This window comes from Siphateles boraxobius, unplaced genomic scaffold (genome assembly GCF_051911475.1).
Source record: "Siphateles boraxobius isolate OS27281-9 unplaced genomic scaffold, OSU_SipBor_1 81, whole genome shotgun sequence".
NCBI lineage: Eukaryota > Metazoa > Chordata > Actinopteri > Cypriniformes > Leuciscidae > Siphateles > Siphateles boraxobius.
In genome coordinates, this window is record NW_027509210.1 from 1,828,247 (window position 1) to 1,855,038 (window position 26,792).

Genomic DNA, 26,792 nt, shown 5'->3' on the forward strand with positions numbered 1-26,792 from the left:
GGTGGTTCTGCACCCCTACGTTATACCCAGGCAGAAGAGCTGGCCCTTGGGTTAAATGTGAACCGACCCATTGTGGAGGGCATCCCTGGGCGCCGCTCTTCCTCAGACCCAGAGGCCAGTCGCAGCAACACCTTTATTACTGGTAAATGAGCATTAAATGATCCTAGTACACTGTAAAATAATTAGTTGCTGCATTAAATTAAGTAGGCCTATAAGCCCAATGGCTGTCCAGTCATATCAACTGTTAAACGCTGAGTAGTAATGAATTGCTTTGACTTGTGAAACAATTGTGAAACTACATGTAGTTAATGTAAAAAAAAAATGTTGCCATGAGTTATTGATCACATTTCCCCCCAGTGTACTTCATTGCAATGAAATTGTGTTTTCCTCTTTTGTGCAGTTTTAAACAATACACCAACACTTTTATCTGTTCCCAAGAAAGTGTTGGCTGAAGAATGTGCAGGAAGACTTTTTCTAACTTTACATCAAAAGGGAAGAAAGTACAACACTTTGTAATGCCCATTTTTCCCCAATGCACAGGACAGTGAAGAAACCCACTCAGATGACTGTCTTTTGGAGAAAGTATCTGTAAGTGCTTAAATAACTTTAATTCATTTACACTTGAGTTACCTATTATTTCTGAATGCAATATGAGTTGCAGGAGTCCACATCTACAGAAGAGTCTGCACAAAGCAGTGATACAGAGGTGGCCAGTGTTGTACTTTTCCTTTTAATGTTTGTTGCATAAGGCTTGTGTTGACAGGTTTACCCCCTGCCCGCCCACCCCATCCCTAGAAAATAGAGTATTTTGAAAAAAACTTGACAACTTAAAGAAAAAAAACTGGCACTAGAGATAGAGTTGCTTCAAAGGAACTTCAGAGTAAGTGCTAATATTATTTCACACAGAGTACTGTTGCTGACCTTGCATAATATCTCTTATTGCAGGCAAAATTTTCTTTACAAAGAACAATTGAAATAAAACTCAAGGAACTAACCATTTTTGCCCTGTCTTTTATTAATGAAATGTTTTTTTGTGTTTTTTTCTGATGGTGGCAAATGTTGTGTAATATGGCACATGCAATGTCAGAGGCCCTATCAGGTGCAATAGTTGGCCAAAGTTAATTTCATTGTGTGCCCTTGTCCTGGCTAGAGCTGCATTGTAACTGGTCTGGGGTTTGGGTCAGGGAATGTGGTCATAAAACACCTGTTTGCCTTTGTGTATATAACACAGTGAGCTTGATATTTATATTTTTCCTTACCACATTCAAATAATGTGCGTAATGTGAATCTCTGAAAATTATTGAGTCATGCACAGATCCATTTTGCTTCCACATTTGTGATATGGAACATAGTCACACATCATCTAAGAGATTTTAGTCTGTCAACTGCCTTTTTTAAAAATTTGATATAATATCAATAATATGGAATATTAAGAATCGCTATAGTAACTTGCCTACACATTTACATTGTGATCCCCCTTTCGGTTCACAGAATCCCCTTCACTTCACTGTGTGCGCAGTCTATGGCACCAATCACATTAGGGAAGCCTGAGGGACATACTGTGTCATTTAATCGGCATGGTCATGACTGCATGATCTTCATTAAAAATTATAATGTACCTGCGTTGGCAAAAAAACAAAACAAAAAAACTGCTATAGCCTACAAGTACAACCTTGGGTCTTAAGTGGCTTGGAAATGCCACAAAACCCCCCTAAAAACTGCTTGAGCGCCAGGTAAACTTTACGAATGGCACAACAGACAGCACTTTTCAAGTTCTCCGCATCTCTGGATGAAAGAGCCACTCGCAAAGAATCTCAGGACAATGCACACAGTTTGTGCTGTTATTAAAGGCCAACTCCGAGGAGTCGAACATTTAATGTGCGTTTCCAAAAAATTAATGATGTAAACGACATCCTCACGAGTCTTGAGAAAAATTATATATCTAAAAAAAAGTACACTATCGTGCTGCGTTTAAAGACGTCCCGTATCACCTCTGCTTATTAAGCCGCGATCTAATCCTGTTTACATGAAATAAGCCTGCTCGCGAGCAGGTTCAAGCTAGCGCACCTGTTGCTATGACAGCAAGTCTAGCATGAGCTTCGAAGAACCAAACAATCCAAGATCATGCCAAATCGTCAACAATCAAATCCAGCTAACTGAGTCAGCGACGTACGAAGAACGGGCCCCAGGAGGAAGGATTCTGAGAAACCAAACATCGCAACACTCTCTCTAAATCTTGGTTGGCATGTTCGGTCTGGCCGTTGCTCTGAGGATGAAACCCAGAAGAAAGACTGACACTCGCCCCCAAAAAACGACAAAACTCTCTCCAAAATTTGGAAATAAATTGGGGACCCCTGTCAGAGACCACATCCATCGAGAGGCCATGTAAACGAAAGACGTGATCTATGACAGCAACCGCTGTCTCCTTGGCAGATGGTAATTTGGGCAAGGGGACGAAATGAGCCGCCTTCGAGAACGGTCCACTATGGTCAAAACGACCGTATTGCCCTGGGAGGGCGGGAGGGCAGTGACAAAATCTAGCGCGATGTGGGACCAGGGTCTCGAAGGGACAGACAATGGTTGGAGCAGCCCATCCGGTGGGCGATTGGAAGTCTTACCACGAGCACAGACCGAACATGCCAAAACAAAACTTTGAATGTCGCGAGCCATGAAGGGCTACCAGAATCGTTGCTTGACCAAAAAACTGGTGCGATTGACTCCTGGATGACATGCTACGTTGGAACAATGACCCCACCGAATGACGTCGGACCGTAATCCCTCTGGCATGAATAAACGACTCGGTGGACACTCGGGCGGAGGCGTTACCCCTTCTAAAGGCCGAACGGACCTTCGACTCGATCTCCCATATTAGTGTGGAGACAATGAGTCTCTCAGGAAAAATACACTCGGGGGTGGACGGGCAAACGGAACGGTCAAAAATGCGAGATAAAGCATCGGTTTTGATGCTTTTGGAAACCGGACGATACAACAGGGAAAACTCAAAACGACCGAAAAAAAAGTGCCCACCGAACCTGCCTGGAGTTGATTCGTTTAGCTGATCTGATATAGGCTATTCGATGTTCTTATGATTGGTCCAGACACGAGTAATTTCCTATGGGGACAGGGGGGACATGTCCCCCCCACTTTTCAAAATCCCGTTTGTGTACCCCCCACTTTCAAGCTCGTTTGTTATGATTTTTTAACCGCACGCCGTCATCCCCACGGAGGAGCAGGAGCCTGTGCCGATGCGCGCGTCCGCGTCCAGGTACGTCGCGTCCACACCATAGTCCACACTCTAATAGCTCACTGAAAGTTCTAATGAGCAGGTATCGCGCTTATTCAAGCGCGAAAGTGAACTGGATTCTGGCGCGCTGTCTGTGCGTCGTGTGCGTGTGCGTCAGGACATTCACAGACAGCGCGCCAGAATCCAGTTCTCTTTCACGCTTGAATAATAACACGCACATTAATGCCAAAATGTCCGTTTTATCAATTGTCTCCTCACAAGAACAGTCTTAAACGAGTTAAATAAAATCTTAAATGAAAGTCAAGAGTAAATGAGAAAATGAAATGTAAGATCCTGTCATCAGCGACAGATCTTAAAGGGACAGCAGCCAATTATGTCTGTCAGTAAAGTTAACCAAAGAACAAAGGGGAACAGAGCAAATTACTCACTGATCTTGTCTAAAGAATGTTTGTAGCTTTAATAAGGATTTTTTTTTAATAAGGATGTTTCTGTATATTTCGTACCTGTTAGACAGGAAGGGCACAGGTAAATATAACATTTATTATGGGTTCATGTGAGTATTGTTTGAAGTTAATTTAAATTAAAAGTTGTTATATTTTTGAAGCCTAATGAATGTTTCAAATTTGGAGGGAACGATCGTTTTCATCGAGACATCAGTAGCTATATTAAAGGTCCCGTTCTTCGCGATTCCATTTTTCAAACTTCAGTTAGTGTGTAATGTTGCTGTTAGAGCATAAATAATACCTGTAAAATTATAAAGCTCAAAGTTCAATGCCTAGCGAGATATTTTATTTAACAGAAGTCTCCTTTCAAAGCCTACAGCGAACGTTTGGTTTGGACTACATCCCTCTACTTCCGTTTTTAATGACGTAATTAAAACAGTTTATGACTAATCTCCGACCACAGGAATACACAAAAAAAGGGGGCGTGGTCTTGTTGAGAAGAGGAAGAGTATCGAGTGTGTTTGTCGTCATGTTGTCGAGACGCTGTTATTTACATGCCGGAGTCAATGCACCTTTGTTTGGCCTCCCCAGGTACGCTGTGCTTAGAGATCAATGGTTACAATTTATGTTTAACTCGGTTCCCGAAAAATATAATCCTCATTTAAAACTATGTGCAGCACTTTTTGCCGAGGACAGCTTCCTCAATCTCAATCAGTTTAATGCCGGATTCGCACAAAGATCGTTCTTGAAAGATGGAGCAGTTCCCTCTTTGTCTGGAGAAGACGTTGTTTATGGACCACAACCGGTAAGTGTATTTTATTATTTAAGTTGGTGCGTTTAACCGTTTCTGTAACTAATTACACAAAGTGCAACGCTGTTTAAAAAGTTTTCTGTTCAAAACTTGTGCACACGTGTAACTAAGGTAGGAATAAACAATGGACTTATTTTAAAAATTCAACAACACCATCGTTAATTCGACAGACGGAAAAAACCCATATACCACAAGCTTTTATAACATTTTGTAACATTTAACATTACATTTTAACCAATTAAAAGTATGACAACTACAAAATAAACAGCTTACCACTGTGAAACATCCTGCAAAAGTCGTGTTTGAACAGATTCTAATCGATTCTCTTCATAAATGTTCTCCGGGTCTGATTCAGGCTGAAATTGATATGGTAATATGTTAGACATTTTTACAATAACAATCAGCGCATGCATCTCCAATTTATGGTAAGAGGCGTGACCTTTCCGGGCAGTGTGCTATAAGCTGCTGTCGAATCACAACACAGGAACCGCTGGCACAATCAGAACTCGTTACGCATTTCTGAAGGAGGGACTTCATAGAACAAGGAAGTCATCGGCCCGTTTTTTGGACAGTGAAAACAGCTGTATACAGATAAGCAAATTGTGTAAAAAATAATGTGTTTTTTTACACGCGAAACATGAACACATGTTATATTGCACACTGTAAAACAATCAAAGCTTCAAAAAAACATGAAGAACGGGACCTTTAAAGGTTGTATCAGTGATTTCAGGCCCAAAAATAAATGTCTAATCTTTCCTAACGATCCGCTAGCTGCCCGCCCCATAAGCATGCCGTCCAAAAACCGCGTCTCTGTAGGCAGCGTAGGCTCTGAGATCTGCACACAAAAACAAATGTGTACAACCACCACTCAAAACCAAAATAAAGTGTTCCAACCAATCACTGACAGGGGCGGGTGTTGCTCCGATTTCGCGTCCAGCCACGCACGAGCGCAAAACCTCACAACACCCGCCCCTGTCAGTGATTGGTTGGAAAACTTTATTTTCTCAGAGCCTACGCTGCCTACAGAGACGCAGTTTTTGGAAGGCATGCTTATGGGGCGGGCAGCTAGCGGATCGTTAGGAAAGATTAGACATTTATTTTTGGGCCTGAAATCACTGATACAACCTTTAATATCAGTGATACTGACCTTCATTCATAAAAATATGGTATTAAACAATTATTTAAAATATACAGTTTTTATGTTGTTTTTACATTACAGTGGAAATTGGGTCTCACATAATTTCAATTTTATTTACGCACAAAACATTAATGGTGAACATTTTTGACTTTAAAAAATGATTCTCTCAAGTCTTGGCAATCGGCCCCTATTAAACAATAAAAAAAGTAAGAAATCTTTTTTGTTATTCATAGTTTAGTAGCCTACTTTTATTTTTGGCAGAATTTATCATTATAATCAACTTAATTATTTCCTGGGACCTGGATTTTGTATCACCATAGTCCCTAAATGTATGCAAATGCAGGAAATGGAATTCAAATTGGAAAAAAAATTCCCCCATTTTGTGTCCCCCCCACTTTTCAAACCAAAGTTACACCCTTGGGTCCAGACGATAAAGGGTACCCCCGAACCCTCTAACCTAGCGTTTCTCAACGGGGGCGTTGAGATATATCCAGCTGCAGACCCGCAGCACCACCACTTTCAGAACCCCAACGCCAGAACCGGAAGTGAGGGAGGGGCGGAATTATTATTATTGCATTGTAGTTATTTTTGCAAGACTGTAAGGACAAAATGGGCCTGAGAGTGAGTTCTTCAATTGATACATTGTAAGTTAAATTTATACAGGATTGTTGTGATAAAATGGGCCTAGTGGTGAATTGGTCATTTGTTGTATACATTTTTATTATTTCTTTTAAAACAATGCCGAATTTTATCTCTCTTTTTTAGATTTTTGACATTATTGTTTTACATACAAAAAAATGCATGCTGCACATGTTCTTGTGAAATAAAGTATATTTTATATTAAATGCCCATACGTTTTTTTTTTTTTTTAAATTAAACAATCAAACCAGGCATTACAAATTCATATTAACAATACATACCTTCAATATCAAAACAATTTAAAATTTTTGTAAACACAATAAATAAATAAATAAATAGAACATAAAATATCACAGAGGTCTAATCAGTTATCAAATTGTGTATAATTTTGAAAACCTCCAAGGCTTGTCTTGTTTTTATATCTTTCAAAGCTTTCTTATACAGAGTTAACTCCTTCATAAAAACCAAAAACAAAGGTCTTACCTTCATAAATCTACACTTATGTATAAACTGCTTAGCTAAAATAATTAAACTGTTATACATTAAAATGCCCATAAGTTTCAAGCATTATTTTTCACCATCATGATCAGGAAGTAACTCTCATAATACAATGAAAAGGATAACTATATACAATTATATTACACAAAATCAATGTTTTAAAATGCTTATTGTACTGTTCCTTAATGTATCATTATAACATACGTATAAAGTTTGACGTTTCGTGTGTAATAAAAGCATGCTATTGGGCCGTTTCGTGTCCAAGCAAATTACGCTCCAAAACGTTAGGTGGCGTTACTCGGTTTAGAACGTAAGCTCCGCCCCTCACTTCCGGCCCTGGCGCTGGTGTTAGAACGTAAGCTCCGCCCCTTACTTCCGGTTCTGGCGCTGGGGTTCTGAAACTGGTGGTGCTGCGGGTCTGCAGCTGGATACTATAGGGGGGCGTTTGGACAGTTCTGGGGGGCGGTGTGAACGAGGCAGCAGAGATCTCTCGAGGGGGACGCTCAGGCACAAATGGGGGGCGTTACCAGGGTGACCAGAAGCCCCGAAAAATTCGGGACAGTCCCGAAATTTAAGCTGTTGTTCCGAATCCCGAATCCGGCCCTGATTGCCCCGAAAATTATACTAAAGCAATATCTTGAGTAGCCTAGTTATTTGTCTGCTAAAACATTAAAAACTGTCCGTGGAGGTTGAGTCGTGAAGAGAGCGCAAGTTGCAGCAGCCGCGAGCTCAGTGAATGAATGTGCAGGCAGCCAGTCGTAAAGGAGTGATTGATGTCGCGGCAAAAAAATACTTCAGCAATGAATAGAGACAGAGCGTATTTATTTAAAAGCTGCTGTGTGACAAGGTGTACAGCAAACGAGCTAAATAACCCAGAATTACATTTTTATAAGCCGTCGTCACCAAAAAACGGTTTTCAGGACATAAAAGTGGATCAATTGAGACAGAGCGCAACTTCTCGAACTACTCTGAGAACTAGGCCCACTGGAACGCGACATGATATTGTAAAAAAAAGAAAAATTCAGAATTTTAATCATGTCGATTGCTTATTTCACCACCCTATGTGAACCTGAGAGGAGATATATGTGCACACGTAGCCATACTGAGTGTCAGGATCCCACAATTTACCTAGCCTATTCTTCCTGCTGATGCTTCACATCTTATTGCCTGTATCCCCTTTTGTCTCCTTAAAGGCTGGCTTTTACGTTTTAAAGCTTATAAAAATGTATTTCTGGTTTTTTTAGCTTGTTTGCTGTACACCTTGTCACACAGCAGCTTTTAGGCATTTTTCTGTCTTTTGTTATGTCATAAATGACAAGGAGGCAGCCTCTCGCAATGCAAAGTCAATGGAGACAGTTGGATTGTTTCTCCCCCCGGTGGGCGTGGTCTTCAGATTATGATGCGTTGCGCTCTGTCTCTATGACTACATATTAGACCCCCCCCCCCCGTCCCCCCTCCCACCCCGTCCCGAATTTCAGGCAATCTCATCTGGTCACCCTAGGCATTACTCACTGTTATTCATCACAACTTTTAAGCCTCTGACAACACAATGTTCATTTGAATGTAAAATAAAATGATGTCTGTGCAAATTAATGAATTAATATTTAAATGTTGCTAGTTGTAGCCCACTCAGACTTGTCCGGCTAGCTACCTGCAAATGATCTCCATAGCAACGCCTAAAAACAAATGCCACAGCTGTCAGAGTGAACACGAGTGAACACCGCTGAGGACTGACAGCAGCCTCCGAGCTCTGCTTCGCGTTTAAGAGAAGATAAATGTGTCCAATCAAAATGTACACAAGCTTTGCGGTTTAAGAGTAATGTGTCCAATCAAAATGCACACAAGCACAATTATGTAGGCTAAAACAATTTTGATATCAAAAACCATTCAAACATCATGGCGGAAAACAAGAAGTGCTGACATAGTGTTGAGTATGCCTACATTAGATATGGCTTTATTCCCTCACCCACGAACATCCATCTCCCGATGTGTCTGCTTTGCCAGCAGGTTTTCTCTAAAAAAACGAAGCAATGAAACCGTCCCGTCTAAAGGAGCACCTTTGCTTTGCACATGCAGACGAGGTAACGTTACCGCAGCCGTCCCAGTTTGGTTACCTAAGGCGCACTCCGGCTCAAGCTGATATCCTTGTGTTCTGATGTTAAAAAGTTGGCTTCCAGTCACCAAGTTTAGGGCAAACAATAATGACCGTAATTAATTACGGTGGCTGTTTTTGACGCCTTGGCGTTTTTTTCTTCGGTTCAGTTCAGTTCTTCGAGCTGTTGTCTTCTTTGTTCGTCATTTGAAATGACGGCTATTCAAATTTGAAGCCTAGTATGGATATTGCCTAATTGAGTGCATGAACGGTCCGTGTATCTTTCAGAAACGGGTATAAAAACAAAACAAAAAAATAAGTGGCTATTTGATTTTTGTTTTAAAATACAAAAATTAAAATTAAATACAAATTCTCTTTTTCTGTGTCAAAAAGGGATGAGCGAAATTTGGTCACTTACGTGACAAGAGCACCAAATTTGACAGGGTTCCAGTGTTGTTTAGTCCAGAATGTCTTTAGAACCTTACTCAGTTATGATTTTAGACATGGCAAAACAAGGCCTGTCATCCACAGAAATCTCAGCGCAGATATCACAAGTAGCCTAAATAGGGGAGCAAGAGGATGTTCCGCAAGAAACGGAGATTTTGCAAATGGATTAAGTTTGATGGGACTCCCTGACGCACATTTGGAGTTGGAGGAGGCAAAAGCCATAACCGAGGTATGATCCTGCTTTATTTCCCTTTTGCTACAGGTTAGCCTCGTTTACACTGCAGGTCTTGATGCCCAATTCTGATTTGTTGCCTATGGCTATATCCGAATTTTTTGACGTTTGACACGTTCTTGTGACCCATATCTGATTCATGTGTTTACACTTGACATACAATCTGAAACGTTGCGCATGCTTAAAGGGGGTTCTTGCACAGATGGACAAATTATGCGAAATATGCTTGATGGTAGCTTTGCGATATATGCGAAGTTCACCAAATATCACATGATTTTGAGGCTGAAGAGGATGAGAAGGGCCATCATTACAGCTGCGCATATGCTTCAGTTATTGTGTGCGAGAGATCTCAGGACTGGTGGGAACATAACACGATCTCATGAAAGTGCGTATCTAATAGGCTATCTATAGGCCTACCACTAATTTTATTTCTCGTGGCATTTATACGCTAAAAATAGTTTTTGCGTGCATGATACGCACTGTAAACCCCTTGGATAGGATTAGGGGTGTGGAGTGCGTGTGTATTACACGCCATAAAGTGCATATCATATGCACGCGAAAACTGCGTATCATATGCACGCAAAAACTATGTTTGGCGTAAATTGCACGAGAAATAAAATTCGTGCTATAGATACGCACTTTCATGAGATCGTTGTGGGCTTTAACGAGGAGCAGTGGGTCCGAAATTTTAGGATGAGCAAGCCAACCTTTGAGTTGTGGCAACGTGTGTCCACATTCCTCTCTTAAGACGACACAACGTTTCGTCGGGCCATTCAGTCACTTTGCAGATGCGCATCGGGGTTTCTCTCGTCATTAAACCGCGGAGACGTATCCTAATGCCTCAGAAAATCCGAACTGCCTGTTTACATGACAGTGCATTGGCACATATCTGATTTATAGCAGATTTATTTCCACATATGAACGAGGCCTGAAAACGATTTCGAAATATCCAAATGCATGCGTTTTTTTCCTGTTTACAGTACACTGTCATAGAAGACACAAAAATCGGAATTGGGTCAAATTTCACTGACAGTGTAAACGAGGCCGCTGTGTGTGTGAGAGAGAGCAACATCCTCTTGCTCCCCTGTCAGAGAATCAGAAATGTATTTCTCCATGGCTTCCCTTTCTGGAGCAGAAAGTGAGTATAACTTGCCTTTAGGCAGAGACATACCTGGTAGTAAATCTATAGCACAGTCATAGGGATGATGCGGAGGGAGAGAAGCAGCCCTGGACTTACTGAACAACTCCTTCAGGTCAAGATACTCACGTGGCACGTTAGATAAATCAGAATCAGAATCAGAAAGAGCTTTATTGCCAAGTGTGCTTGCACACACAAGGAATTTGTTTTGGTTCTGAGGCTTCCAGTGGACATATACAAATACAGATACAACAAGAAACATAATACTACAAATAAGAATAAAAAATAAAAATATAAATATATGAGAATAAAAGTATCACAGTTGGGTTTAGTCAGAATAAACATTTTCAGATTTATAGATTATGAACATATTTACAGTGTTTTGAATATTATAAATAAATAAATCTACATATAAGTATCACCTGAGTTGTAGGGTATTGCACTAAACAGTGGCAGTATTGCACTTAGAGGCATATGCCTTGGGAGGAGTGTTAACTGTTCAGGAGGGAAATGGCCTGTGGGAAGAAACTGTTCCTGTGCCGAGATGTTCTTGTGGCCAGTGATCTGAGTCTCCGTCTTGACGGTAACAGTTCAAACAGGAGGTGTCCAGGGTGAGTGGAGTCTGTGATGATTTTACCTGCTCTCTTCCTCACTCTGGAAGAGTACAGGTCCTGGAGGTTTGGCAGGGGGGCACCAATAATCCTCTCCGCAGTCCGGACTGTCCGTTGTAGTCTCCTGATGTCTGATTTGGTAGCTGAACCAAACCAGACAGTGATGGACGTGCATAAAACAGACTCCATAACGGCTGAGTAGAACTGAATCAGTTGAACTTCCTCACCTGGCGAAGGAAGTACAGTCTCTGCTGGGCTTTTTTCACAATGGAGTCAATGTGATTATCCCACTTCAGGTCCTGAGAGATGATAGTTCATCATCTCCATGTGTTCATCCTGAAACACAGAACAAGACACAGAAGAACACGCAGACAATAAACAGGAAGCATGACTAGATTTGTTCCAGGCTAAAACAGAATTCCTGCGCAAGTTAATGTGCGGGTTATGAAGTACCAGCCAGGGATGACCTAGCACCACAGGAGCAAAAGGATTGTCAATTAACAGGAAGTCAATGTTCTCTGAATGATTACCAGAGGTGACCAACCTTAAGGTGGCGGTAGAGTGTGTTACTGAGGGTAAACATTGACCATTTAGTGCAACCACAGAGATGGGCTGGGAGAGTGCCACCATAGGTATCTTAAGTCTGTGTGCCAGATCGACATCTAAAAAATTACCCTCAGCTCCTGAGTCTACTAGAGCCTCACAGTCAAAATTCTGACTAAACTCACTGGAAGATGAGTGGCAGAAAAAGAGGATTCAGTCTGTGCAAGCCCACCCGTCAGTAACATCTTACCTACTAACGGGTGCTGGCTTTTACCGGGCACTGTAGCGTGATGTGACCGGCGGTTCCACAATATAAACATAACCCCCTCTCACTCCTCCTCTGCTTCTCCCGTGATGATGAACGAGACCTACCCAATTGCATGGGCTCAGGATCTGGAAAAAATGCTATCGTCTCTTCAGGAGAATTAAAAACAGGACCAGGGCTCGCAAAATTTAAAAATCGCTGGTAGCCATTCGGGCAGGCACTCTTCAGATTTTGGTAGCCCGAAATAAATTTTACTAGCCCAAATAAAAAGAGAATTTTTAATGTAGAAAATTGGTTAGGAGTCAAAACATCAATCGAAAACTTTTTCAAAACGCAAATATCAACAATTGGATATAAAATAATCAAATTAGAATCATCAATACAAATATGCATCTGGTTCTAACTGAATTGAAATTTGTGTGACCAGTATGGAACATGAATCAGTCTGTGGCTCAGCCCCCAATAAGGGTATGATTAAAAAAGTTAACACTTTAGTTTAGGGTCTAATTCTTACTATTAACTAGTTTAATTAACATGCAGATGGCAGGGTTTTATAAATACTGAGGTCCCGGATGTGAGGTAGGCTAGTTAGGGGGGTTCGAGAGAATTTTTATTTCTCTGATCTACATATCCCAAAAAATTGGATAACAATAACTTTAAAAACATGTCATGCAGCTGATTATTTTTCTCTCCTTATGCCAGTGAAGAAAGTAAACATAGGGTCAACTGATTGATGTATGAATAATTTTCTTAGACGCGTTAATTTACTGAAAGCTACTAGGGAAGCTAGGTAGCCTAACTACGTTTATTAAATTCATTCACAATATATACACATTCATTATTGATCTTATTCCTAACACAGGGCCGTAGACAGGGCTTTATAATCAAAGAGGTCCTAAATTTAAGGTTGTCAGGGTTGTTCAAAATTTTTATTTTCTCTGATATGTGCATTTCAAGACATTTGAAGGCCAAAAAAGGATAAGAAATAGCTTTAAAACCATGTCAGTGGCAGTAGATTATTTGTCAACCTGCTCTCTCATCTACATCACTCTTTCTTTTTCTCTGTCCCCTCATTTTGCCCTGGTCTCTTCCCCTCCTAAAAATGAACTTTTTTAATTTACTGAAGGCTACAAATTGTATTATATTAATTCTCAACATGTACACATTCATTATTAATCTTGTGCCTAACATGATGCAAACAGCTTTAATGTTTCTTGTCACCTCACAATGACAGTGAACTAATTATTACATTAGGCCTACATGAATCACGTTACATAAGCCTATTTTCAGTATATTAGTTTGCCTGATTATTTTTGTCATTCATTTAACATTTATGACCTAAAAAAACTGTCAAATATGAAATGTTTAGTTTAGCTACTTACATCTTATCTCGCACTTGACGACCATAAACTGAAGCGTCAGTCACTCTGTTAAAATTCGCGCTCAGCAGCTTCTGTGAACATATAGCCCGCCTATTTGATTGGTCATCTTTGATTTGATTGTTCATCTCAAATATTCTGACATTGACGAGCAGTGACAGACCAATGAGGCTAATATGAACACACACACACACACACACACACACACACACACACCCTGTCCTCTTTTTCTGACGTGCACTCTGCTCGCGCGTGGCTGCGGATTGAAGATTAACGCGCTGAATCTGATTATAACAAGACTGAAGCGAACATGAATTTGTGTACCTTACACTTAATCACACATTTTTAGGGGGGCGAGGCAGAAGTTTAGGGGAATTTGATTACACTATTTCAGATAGCCCGTCGGGCAGGCCGGTTGTGCATTTTGGTAGCCCGACTTGAAAACCCAATAGCCCCGGGACGTCGGGCTAGCGATTTTGCGAGCCCTGAGGACTATGTGCATTATTCGAACAGCCTCTTGGTGACCGTCGACCTCGTCAACGTAATCTGGCATTCACTTGAATCGCTAGATCAATCAGTTTATCCACACCGGCGGGTAATTCCAGTGCATAAATCTTGTCCTTTATATACTCAGAAAGTCCATATAAAAACATGTCCCATTGTGCCTCAGCATTCCAGCCACACTCTGCAGCTAAATTATGGAATTCAACAGAATAGTCTGTTACCGTACGTTCTCCCTGTCGCAGTTCTGCCAGAAGATGCGCCGCATCTCTGCCAGAGGCAGCACAACCAAAAAACTTTCGGAGTTCGTTGGATAAAGCTTGAAATGACACACAACACGGAAGTCTCTGCTCCCAAACAGTCGTTCCCCAGCTGCCCGCTCTTCCCGCGAGCAAGGTAATCACAAAAGCCACCTTGGATTCCTCCGTGGGAAATGAAGAAGGTTAAAGTGAGAGATATAAGGAACATTTGGCTAGAAATGTTACTCTGGGGCTCACCAGAGTAGAACGCTGGAGGCTGAAGGTGAGGTTCCGTGGAACGAATGGACTGGATCACCGAAGCAGGTGGATTACTCACAGCCTTTTGATTAGCCTCAATTCTTAATTGTTGTACCTGTTTCGTAAGTTCAGACACTTGGGCTACTAGCGCCTGAACAGCACGACCCATGGCCATAGTTTGTTCCTCCTGTTGCTGAAGACGAACGTCGCTCTTGACTAGTACCTCATGCAATTGTGCCGCGCTTGCTGGATCCATTCTATGGTCGGTTCGTTCTGTCAGAAACAGAGTCGAAGATCCAATTGCAAGTAAACAGTTTATTGCGACAGGCAAAACAGGGGACAATACTCAAAACGCCACAGTCAGGAGGCGGGCGACCTCAATGCCATAATCCAAGAAGAGTGATGAAGTGACAGGAAACAACACAGTGTGGATCTCAGACCAATGGCTGGTTGAAGAGAACTCAAGACGATCTCCATTCTGCTTGGACGCACAGACGAGATGAAGGAAATAACCTCGTTAGGAACTCTGACACAGGAACTAGGTGAGAGAACAAAACAAGAGTGACGAACCGACACCAAGCATATCTCACTCCAGTTAGATATAGGCAGCTGACTAGCTGCAGCTGAATGACTGATTGAGTGATCAGCTGGTTACTAGGCAACAAACAAGCACCACACACACAGACCCAACACCTACAAACACACCAGACAGATACACAAAATGAACACACGGATCCATGAACCATGACAGTAACTACCCTGCATGTAACGAGTATGCGCACAATCAGCAAAGGAAAGTGATAATGTCCTTTAATGATGATACAACTTTAGTTGAACTTCAGCATTGGACAACTGTGTAGGGTATGGACCAATCAGACACATACTATTTATTCATTATATACAAAGGTTTATGAAACTCCTCACACAGCCCAAATGAACAAACACAAGTGAAAGAAACAGTGTCATGTTACAGGGCATGATAAGGAGATTTTACGACCTCCGAGGAATGTGGCCACATACTCAAGAGAGAGACTATGAAACAGAAACCCTCTTTAAAACAGACGTTGCTGCGTTAATCATAGACTAACTGATCTATAAATGAACATGCATAAAACTGTTAAAGAAACAGTGTAAATGGTTTACCGTCTCGTGTACTATTAGGTATATATTATGGTATGTATCCTGGTATACAACCAACTAACGATCAATGTAACCTCACCTGTATAATGCCTCCTACCTAAATAATCCTCATTTAATGACTCACACTTTGATGTACATCACCTTCTTCTAGAATGCAGTGTGGATGTGTTATAGCTATTTTAGCAATAATGAAGGTATAATCATATTATGGGACAAAGATCCGTAAATCAACTAAGAGCCACTTTCCCTCTCAGACATGTCCCCTTTCTGATTGGTCGAGTTCAACCCTTAGGGGAGGATCTTCTCCAGGCCTTATTAGAGACAGTCCACATGTGACCTCCCTCTCTTAGTTCTTTCATCCAGCCGGAACACTGTTCTGGTGTTACTGGGGAACCCCCTTCCCCCTCCACGGGGGCCCCAGGGCCCAGCAGGCCTCGATTCCAACCAGATATGGGCTCAGGCAGGAGAGAGATGACTCTCTCACAAAGAACCAAGGACAATCTCAAGAGTTTAGGAACAAAGACCCCAACCAACAACGACTCCAATCACCCATCCTTCTGACTTCCTCACTTCTCCTGGGTGCTCGGCGTGGCCTCAACAGAGTCCCAGGCCTTCACCAAACCAGTCATGCGTTCCTGGAGAAAGAGAACGCTCAACCAACTTCCACTTGACGCTGCCGGAACCATCAACGACTCCAATTTTCAACAACTTCAAGAATTGTTCCCATTACAAATGCAAGTATTCAATTCAATGAAATGTGAAAATGAAATTCTGATGGTTCTTCTCATAGACCCTCTTCCGGTTTCCAATTTCATCCTATCACTAACCTATTTATGTATTCATGTGTGTATGTTGTTTAGTTTATTTATATTCATATAAATATCTATATTTAGTTAATAAAACTTGTACATAATATGTATTTGGTTCTGTTTTGTTTGCAATACAAGTCACTTTACGATCACGGTTTTTGCTACTGGCTCAAAGTACTGTACAGGCGAAGAAATAATTATTCTTCGGTGGCCATGGAAGATACCCTTTATTAGAATAAATTAATAATCAAAATAGTTCGTTGGAAGAACTGATTAATTGATTGTAATATTAATTCAGCCACATCAAGTTAATCCAATTAACTGACCCAAATATTTATAATTAATAATAACAAGATATTATTGATTATTAATATTTCCAAAAAGCTGAGTTCCTTACAACTGAAATGCATTTAGTACAAAATTTGTTGTTCCAATTTAACAAACTTTAAGTATACCAATTTATAGTGTGGCATAAATACATTTAGTTAATTTACATACATTTAGTTAATAAGTAAATGACGTTTACTCAAATCCGTTAAAAAGAGCTTGTGTGCATTGCAAACAAAAACATTTAGGGATATGAAAACCAAGAAAATGCCCAATAAAAGCATAATCATAAGCAGTTTGTTCAATAACGGGTTGTATGAGAAGAGGTTTTTTAATGGGACAGTAAATAACAACTTGATAATGAAAGTTCAAAACTGAAAGTTGCTTTTTTAAAGACTTACAAAATCTTTTGGGAACTCACATGTGTCAAAATCCAGCTGCCAGTCACTGATTCCAAAAAATGCATAGTAAAAGCTATGTCAGTGCAGTCAGGAGTCTAAAATATTGTCGACAATAGTGATAGAATGCTCTTTTAACAATTGCTGAATAAGAATTAATTCAACCAAAGTGCCCAACTAAAAGACTTCAACAACCATTGTACATGTCCCCTATGAAAGAAATAAAGCCGATCTGGTAATAAGTGAATATGGTAATGCTGTTTTTTTTTTAGTTGTTCAATCATCTTCTTGAGAAATTGGTTTTATTTGTAGTTAAATTTTCCTCTAAGGCTGTGTGCCTGTAAGTCAGTTGTAGTTGTTGTGTTTCTGCTCATCTCTTCTCTTCTTTCTGTTCTTGTTGTTCCTCTTATCTTCAGTGAATCTGCTTGTTAATCGCTGGTGTCATCACTAATGCTCAGTCATCAGACTAGAGTGAATAATGCTTTATTTTACTAACTGCAACATTGCTTCAGTGTTACTTTTACTCAGATTGGGACTATATGAAAAATGAGCAGTGTTTAACACTGAGGATTTTACTGTGCACCAGTAAACATAAAATGTAACACATAAGCAAGTTTTGTTGTGGTCTTGCTGGGATCATACTAGCATCCAAAAGACAAGTAAGTAAGTACGTTCAATTTATAAAGCACATTTACACACAGCATAAAACTGACAAAAGTGCTGTACAGTGATTAACTAAAAAGACAAATAATACCAAAACACATAGAATCAATTGTCATAATTATACAAGACATAAATAAAAAGAAAACCTAGTGTCTAACCAAAACCAAATCTAGTGGTTTGATTTGGTGATTACTTTTGCTTTGGAGAAATTTTGTTTGATTTATTTGCAAAGCTATTGCCATTGGATATGACTGGGAAACCCTGTTGACAAGTTACAATTATTATTATTATTATTATTTTTATTTTTTTGACATTTCTGATTACTGCTTTTGAACTCTTGAGTTCTCCTCATCTCTTGCAAGATGATGAGGTCACAAAATATTTTATAGACATTTTACCAAGAAAAAAAGTTTTCAAGGACACTGACAGTTAAACGTATATTTTAATTGGATCAATGTTTGTATTTTTGTGTGTTCACGTGACGTACAGGTCATTGGCGTGCGCTCGGTGCTCCTAGCTGCTCATTGGGTAGAACCAGGACATCACAAAACTGATTAACCAGTCTGAAGAAGTTCTGACCGGCTCAAAAACGAATCCTGAGAGCAGTTTTACTGACCCAGGGGTCAGTTTTAGTTTAGAATTCATTTAAAGTGGCCATTGTTATTATTTTCTTATTTCTTAGGCTCCAATTTTGACTATTCTTGTGTAAGACTTGTGTAACTTCTTTTCGTTGTTATCTACACATCATGGATACACCTAGGGTTGAACACACTTATACACTCGCACCAAAACGTGAACTCAAGACACGCACATACATTTAAAAAACAGATGTACTCTCTTCCTTGGTATTGTATTTCTTAATATGCCAAATATGGTAGGGGTTGATCTTTGAGTACTAAGATTGGATGGAATGGAATGATTCTGCTTGATCTTGTGTATAGATATGAAGCTTCCTTAATAAACTTGAGAATGTTATGGTACACAGTCTCTGTGTCTGCTTGATCATTCTCACATCACTAGGCGACTGTTTCCACCTGATCACTGATAGCTGAGGCTGCAGATAGTCTACCTGAAAATTAATCTAACAATCAGTATTTTTTTCTAGACCAGTGCTGTAGAGATGCATCACTTCTTTTTCATATTTTCACTGCTAGCCATTATTGGGCATGTGAGCGGTCAGACCACAGGAAATCCTTGGGAGCGGATCATCGATGGACGATACAGATCTGAGCTGACGGTGACGAACGGAATGACATGGGGATTGTGGGGATGTAAGAGCATGTGTCCAAGAGGAAGGTACGCCGCAGGGTTTAGTCTGAGGGTAAGTTTGACATTCACATCGGTTATATGGCGTTGGTTTAGTGCTTCAAAGGTTCAAACCCCAGAGAGAAAGAACTGTGGAGTCGCTGCTTGTCATTTAATTCTAGGTTTCTCCAGGGAACCTGCCTTTGATTTTTAAAGTGTCTGTGTAATACTCAAGAGCATGAAGATAAATGTTACTCTGGGTTGGGTTAGAGTTAACTCTCTTTTTTAAATGGAAGATTGTCTCAATGTTGTTGTTGTTTTAAGGTGGAAAAACCTTCCTCTGTGATTTATGATAATACAGCGCTCAATGGGATTCGACTTCACTGTGTCTCTCGGTCCAAAGAATCATCAGGCTCACATGACTACACCACAATTGAGTCCGACTTAGGAAAGTAATGGACTCAGATTATTACGAATTCTTACATTAATGTTTCAGCTATATATGTAAATTGAGGATTTTCTTGAAAATAATAATTGATTTGATCAGGAAACTTTTTGTTTCTTTTCTTCAGCTGGGGTGAGTGGACAGATATCAAGTGGTGTGGTTCTGGATTCTTGAAAGATTTCCAGCTGAGAGTCCAATCTGACCAAGGATTTGGATTTGATGATACGGCTGCAAACAACATCAGGTGAGAGTGTGGTGATATAAGTCATCCGGGTTTTGTTTTGTTATTAAAGGACTCAGTTTTCCCTCATCAAGCAGTTCAATTAATGTCACACTCCCATTCGTGCTGCTGTTCGTATTTGGCCGTCGGCTGCATGTATCATGTGACTGACATTCAATCCAACTGCACAAATTAATAACATATTTTATCATAATATTGTCACATTTGATTTTTCTCCAGGTTCACCTGCAGTGATGGGTTTTTTCTTCAGGGTAAAAGCACAAACTGGGGCGATTGGGGAAACTGGAGTCCAAAATGTAAAGGAACAGGAATCTGTGGCATACAGACCCGGATAGAAGATCCACGGGGAATCAGAGACGACACCGCTCTCAATGACGTGCGCATGTTCTGCTGTGATTAAGGTGATGTGATCGCAATCAAAAACTCAGACTGACACACAATGCAGATCAACTAAATCTGTTTTTTCTTTCAGGTGTAAGAGGATGACAACAAGAACAGCAAGAACATCAAATGGATGGTAATTATTGATAATCATACTATGATAAACTAACATGAACCTGTCAGGATTCACACAGGGGAGACCCAGATGCAGAATGAGCAGGGGAGTGATATTTATTAACAGGAGACAGTACAAGATAGGGTGAGGCAGGAAGAACTGCTGAGGACGTGACCAGGACAGGCTGAGGGTTGTGGTGAAGACAGGCCAAGGAACCATGAAGCAGAGATCTGATACTTGCAGCACACAGACCCTGAACCAGTCTAACTGGCAGAAGGAACCAGCAGGCAGGGAATGCCTATTATTGGAGTTTATTTTATTTAAAAAAAAAAAAATTTTCTACTTTCTTGTAGGTTAGTGATTCTTCTGAAGACTCCTGAACTTCTGCTGTCAGTCAAACGGTTGTCAAATATCATCATTAAAGACTTTCTAAACAGACCCTTGTGGTTTCACACTCTTTTGCACAACACTTTACATCAGATCGTTCATTACATTAGTGCATGTGGCAGATGGTCTAAAGCCACTGATATTGCATTCACAGTAATTGTCTTATTCTTATTCATGCATTCCCTGGGAATGACCAACATACTCTACTACAGGAACACTACATTAAATTAAAGTGTAATATTGTCAATCCTGTTACCCTAAACTTTTTGCCTTTCTAAAGATATAATTGTATTCCAATATATATATATATATATATATAAATGCGTTAATAGCTAAAATGGCACAATGTATGTTCAGAAAATGATTTGATGGAGAGGTCACGTGACCACTACACACGATGGTCAAGGGGTAGCAAACCTCCTTCCTTTTGCTAAATAACAATATATAGTACCAACAGCCAGTTATTTTGTACTCTGTATATTGTCAGCATAATGTACGGAAACAAAAAACAGCCCGGCCACAACTCCCTCCGGGAAGAAAAAGATGAAGCTAGCGAGCACTGAGGCTAGTCTTACAGACGGCATTGCAGAGGCGCTTTCAAAACAACAAGCATCGCTTGAAACTACGATTCAAAATGCAATTCGGATGGCTATGGAGGATGTTAAATCCTCTCTGATCGAGCTCCACCAAGAAGTGTTTGAGATTTCAAACCAATGCGACAGATGAGATGAGATGCGACAGATGAAGAAAGATCTAAACGTGCACAACAGAGCAGAAAAGCCTCACCTTTAAAATCGCGGAGTTAGAATAATGTAATAATTCGTAATAATGTGCATTTGATGGGAGTGTCGCAGGGCCGGGTAGGGAATGATCCAATAGGCTTCCTTCAAAAGATGCTCCCTATCTGGATATCCGCTCTGAAGAAGAAGGGAACGATCGAGATCGACCGCGCGCACAGAAAATACGGCTCCGGTAAATCCCGCACTTTGATCTTTCGCGTGCTACGTTACCAGGACCAGCAGGTGATTCTTCAGGGAGCCAGGGAAGTGATGAAAACCGAACCAATTTGTGACAACGAGTTCCTACTGCTTTTTTTCGCTGATTACAGCGGGTTATGCCAAATACATTAGCAGCGGATAACATTCGGAGACTACTGCACTTCCATCACGAATCCCGGGGTTGTCCCACTCCTGCTGCGTTTTTTTCGTTGGATGCAGAGAAGGCGTTTGACAGGCTGGAGTGGGACTACCTCGGGTCTGTTTTGGATGTGTATGGCTTTGGCAAAGCCTTTGTAAACATGATAATGTAGTAAGTGAATGTTGTATGGGATAAAAAAATATTTTTCTATCTTCCCACTCTAGTTTCAGTAAGTTCAATATACGTCCAGAATTAACGGACCAGAGGCTGGAAACTCATTTTCATAATTTATTCACAAAAGAAAAAAATAGAAATAAACACTATAAAACTGGGCAAGATACAGGCCCACTTAGATCCACAATAACCCTCTTAAGTTACCATTCACTGTAATAGTCACAGATACTATAAGAAAATCAACAATATACACACTTCATGGCTTATACTGTTAAGACCCACTGAACTCCACACTTAATACCAATAAACGTCTATTTAAAAGACCACAACATGCATAAACCCAGTTAATAATGATTAAAAAGCTACATTAGTAGCTCCACACTGCAATCAACACACTAAGGTGGGTCAGACAGGTATAAAGGTCACCCCCATCTGACTAACTACAGTATAATTTTACAAAAGTGAGTAATAATGCACGTTGCCCTAGCCCAAAATGGTACAAATAAAAATAAATAAATAAATAAAAGAAAATAAACAAACCAATTAGGTTCAATATATTACAAGGTGAAAGAAAAACAGTGACAGGCAATCACACTGACAGTCTCCTTTTATTACGTGTGTTGCACCCAGCCTATAATGCGTGCATGCCGTGCGCGCAACAAAGCCAATCCGTCCATTTTCTCATTAACCGGCGGTGTAAGCCACCTACTGCTGCAATCGTCCGTCTGAGCTCGCGCTCAATGTTTGGCGTCCCACTGGCCTATATCGCACGTGCTGCTGCCCCTGTCCTGTGATCCAACTATAGATTGAGCCGGCAAAGAGCGTCCGGAAGTTACCTGTGCCCCCTAAATATCCTTCCCCGCTACACTTCCATAATCTGAAAAATAACTCAAAAATTACCCCATTAAAATAAGAGTTTTATATACAAACTCCACGGCCTCTGTTATGACTAATGGAGCACATTCTCTACCCTTTAATTTACAACGAGGCACAAGACAAGTGTGCGCTTTATCCCCAATGCTATTTGCAATGTCACTCGAGCCCCTAGCCCAACTGATAAGACAGGAAAATGTCTGTTCAATTTCAGTTAACTCTTACAAACAAACTATTCTTGTGTAAGACTGCCCTTGTGTAACTTCTTTTCGTTGCTATCTGCACATCATGGACACACCTAGACAAAACAAGAACCAGGGTTGAACACACTTATACACTCGCACCAATACGTGAACTCAAGACACACACACATTTAAACATCTGACCTCTCTTCCTTGGTATTATATTTCTTAATATGCCAAATATGGTAGGGGTTGATCTTTGAGTAGGCCTACTATGATTGGATGGAATGGACGTCGTGGTTAATGATTCTGCTAATTGTGTATAAATATGAGGCGTCTCCCTTAATAAACTTGAGAATGTTATGGTACACAGTCTCTGTGTCTGCTTGATCATTCTCACATCACAAGGCGACTGTTTCCACCTGATCACTGATAGCTGAGGCTGCAGATAGTCTACCTGAAAATTATTCTAACAATCAGTTTTGTTTTTTTATCAATCAGGCCAGTGCTGTAGAGATGCATCACTTCCTTTCCATATTTTCACTGCTAGCCATTATTGGGCATGTGAGCGGTCAGACCACAGAAAGTCGTTCTGCCCGGAGCATCGACAGACAGTCTTGGCGATATAAGAGCATGTCCAAGAGGAAGATACGCCGCAGGGTTTAGTCTGAGGGTAAGTTGACTCTATTTTGCTAATATGGGGGGGATGAGTGATTAAAAGGCTCACAACTGTGGAGTTTCTGTTTGTCATTTAATTCCAGGTTTCTCCAGGGAACTGCACCTGCTTAAGATCTTTAAAGTGTCTATGTAATACTAAAGAGCATGAAGATAAATGTCACTAAGTGTTGGGTTAGAGTTTACTCTTTCAAGTGGAAGATTGTCTCAATGTTGTTGTTTTAAGGTGGAAGAAAGCGCTCTTTTACGCTGCGTTGCAGCGCTCAATTACATTCGACTTCACTGTGTTGATCGGTCCAAAGAATCATCAGGCTCACATGACTACACCACAATTGAGTCCGACGTAGGAAAGTAATGGACTCAGATTATTAACAATTCTTATATCAAGTGTTTAAGCTAGATAAGTTAATTGAGGATTTTCTTGAAAATAATAATTGATTTGATCAGGCAACCTCTTTGTGTGTTTTCTTCAGCTGGGGTGAGTGGACAGATGTCAAATGGTGTCATTCAATCTGGATACTTGACAGCTTTCCAGCTGAAAGTTGAACCTTCCAAAGGAAAAGGAGATGATACGGCCGCAAACAACATCAAGTGAGTGTGTGGTGCTATAAGTTATAACATCTCTTACCCAGTGTATACCTCTCACACCATCTCTTACCCATCCTGGTTTTATTTTGCTATTTAAGGACTCAGTTTTCCTCTATCAATAGTTTAGTTAATATCACACTTGCAGTCGTGCTGCTGTTCATGATTGCAGTGATTAGGTCGTCGGCTGTAGGTGATCATGTGACTGACGTTCAATCCAACAGCGCAATAACATATTTTATCATAATATTGTCACATCTGAATTTTTTCCAGGTTCACCTGCACTGGAGGTTTTGTGCTGGAGGGTGACGGCACAAACTGGGGCAACTGGGGCCACTGGAGCCCAACGTGTCATGGAAGAGGAATCTGCGGCATCAAGACCCGGATAGAAGAGTCACAGGGAAGACGAGACGACACCGCTCTCAATGACGTGATCATGTTCTGCTGTGATTAAGGTGATGTGATCGCAATCAAAAACTCAGATCTTACTAATAGTGACTGCAGATTTAGAACTAAATCAGATTTTTCTTTCAGGTGTAGGAGGATGACAACAAGAACAGCAAGAAGATCATATGTATTGTAATTATTGATCATCATTCTATGATAAACTAACATAAACCATGTCATACAACAGTTTTGTGATGTAAATTCAGCTGGCCATTATCACAAAATAAAGCCTAACCGGATGATCATGACATTTACATCCCGCCTATTAGTATACTACTAATACTACTACTACTAATAACTACTAAAGCATACTACTACTACTATTATTGGAGTTGAAATTATTTTCGACCTGTTTTCAGAATGCGGCTTTAGTGACGTCACTAAAGCCACAGGCCCCGCCCACGAGGGTTGACAGACACTGCCGTTTTACATAGAACCGCCCTGATTCACAGCGAGTTGATAGTTGTACACATCCGCCATTGCTGCACTGACGAGAATGTCTCCCAAGCGTTGTCGGTGTTGTGTAGCTGGATTGTTTAATCCACATAGCTCTGTTTATTTACTGGAGCGATAGGCCTAACATTACTGATCATGGCAGAAATGAAAGTGAGAGCGCACACAATTATTACAGTTCAGTCATAGGAGTTGTTTTACGGATATACAGTTTACCAGTTTATTAAGCACCCCCTGAAAAGGTGTGTATAATATTCGTTTACTGTTAGTTGTAACGAGTGTTTTTTGTACTTCGCTGTGTATGTTGATAATAATAATAATAATAAAACCTTTATTTAACCAGGTAAGCACATTGAGAACACTTTCTCATTTACAATGGCGACCTGGCCAAAAAAGCGTTGAGGTACAAAAACATTAGTTACACATATAATTACAAGACAAAGTAGTACTCAATAAACATAGAAGATTAATATACAGATCCATAGATCATGTGCACAGATCGGGTTAGCATGTACAATGGTCCGACAATAAATTTGCTAACAATAATTTAAAAGTGATTAACGGGACAATGGATTCAAGCTTCAAGGATTTTTGAAGTGTATTCCAGTCATTAGCAGCAGAGAACTGGAAGGAGAGGCGTCCAAAAGAAGTACGAGCTTTAGTAGCCACCAGGGTGACATACCTGCTTGAACGAAGGTTCATAGATGGGATTGCTCTGGAAATTAATGACCTTAGATAGGGTGGGGTGTTACACAGTAAGCATTTATAAATAAAAAGATACCAATGTTTTTGACGCCGGGTATGTAATGAAGGCCAGCCAATTAAACTGTAAAGGTTACAATGGTGAGTGTTATATGGAGCATTGGTGACAAAGCGGATAACACTATGATATACCACATCCAATTTCCTAAGGAGAGAACTTAAAGCAATTCTGTAAATAACATCACCAAAATCAATAATTGGAAGGATAGTCATTTTTACAAGGGCAAGTTTGGCTGGGAAAGTGAAGGAGGCTTTATTACAAAAAAAGAACCCAATCCTAGCTTTGATTTTAGCTTGAAGCTGATTGATGTGGGTCTGAAAAGAGAGTGAAGAGTCTAACGAGACCCCTAGGTATTTATAGGCATCTACCTGCTCTTTTGCAAACCCATCTAGTGTCGTGATACTTTTTGAACAGTCAAACACAGTGTGAGATCGATTAAAAAACATAAATTTCGTTTTGCTAGAATTTAAAAGCAGTTGAAGGGAACGGAAAGAATGTTGTATCTTATTAAAACTTTCTTGGAGGTTTTTTAACACAGTTTCCAACACCGGACCAGCCGTATAAAGGATGGTATCATCTGCATAGAGGTGAATCATTGAGTCTCCTGCAGCAAGAGCAACGTCATTGATATATACAGAAAATAAAGTCGGCCCGAGGATAGAACCCTGAGGCACTCCCATGGAGACAACCAGAGGACTAGAGAGTAGTCCCTCTGACTTAACGCTTTGAAACCTGTCAGAAAAATAATTTGTGAACCAAGCAAGGCAATTATTTGAGAAACCTAGGTCATTCAATCTATCAATTAGAATGTTGTGATTGACGGAATCAAAGGCCTTGGCCAGGTCAATAAATACTGCTGCGCAATAGTGTCTTT

At 40.4% G+C, this 26,792-nt stretch overlaps 2 protein-coding genes across 4 annotated transcripts in view; both read left to right on the forward strand.

Moving 5' to 3' along the window:
- Positions 1 to 20,680, forward strand: part of LOC143730769 (vitelline membrane outer layer protein 1-like) — a 30,462-nt gene extending 9,782 nt beyond the window's left edge. For both annotated transcript variants that reach the window (XM_077221356.1, XM_077221357.1), the window contains one exon: positions 20,596 to 20,680. The gene's annotated coding sequence lies outside the window, so the exon portion shown is untranslated. The remainder of the gene's footprint in view (positions 1 to 20,595) is intronic.
- On the forward strand, positions 18,781 to 24,947 carry LOC143730768 (vitelline membrane outer layer protein 1-like). 2 transcript variants are annotated; one of them, XM_077221354.1, is made up of 6 exons: positions 18,781 to 19,136; positions 19,385 to 19,512; positions 19,633 to 19,749; positions 19,966 to 20,147; positions 20,219 to 20,263; positions 20,596 to 20,680. In XM_077221354.1, the coding sequence occupies exons 1-4, from the start codon at positions 18,936 to 18,938 to the stop codon at positions 20,144 to 20,146; spliced, it is 627 nt and encodes a 208-aa protein (XP_077077469.1). In that variant the 5' UTR covers positions 18,781 to 18,935; the 3' UTR covers position 20,147; positions 20,219 to 20,263; positions 20,596 to 20,680. The 2 variants fall into 2 exon arrangements, with proteins under 2 accessions (XP_077077469.1, XP_077077468.1); XM_077221353.1 differs by lacking the exons at positions 19,966 to 20,147; positions 20,219 to 20,263; positions 20,596 to 20,680 and adding exons at positions 24,529 to 24,710; positions 24,790 to 24,947 and having other exon boundaries at positions 18,797 to 19,136.
- Positions 24,948 to 26,792: the final 1,845 nt, after the last annotated feature.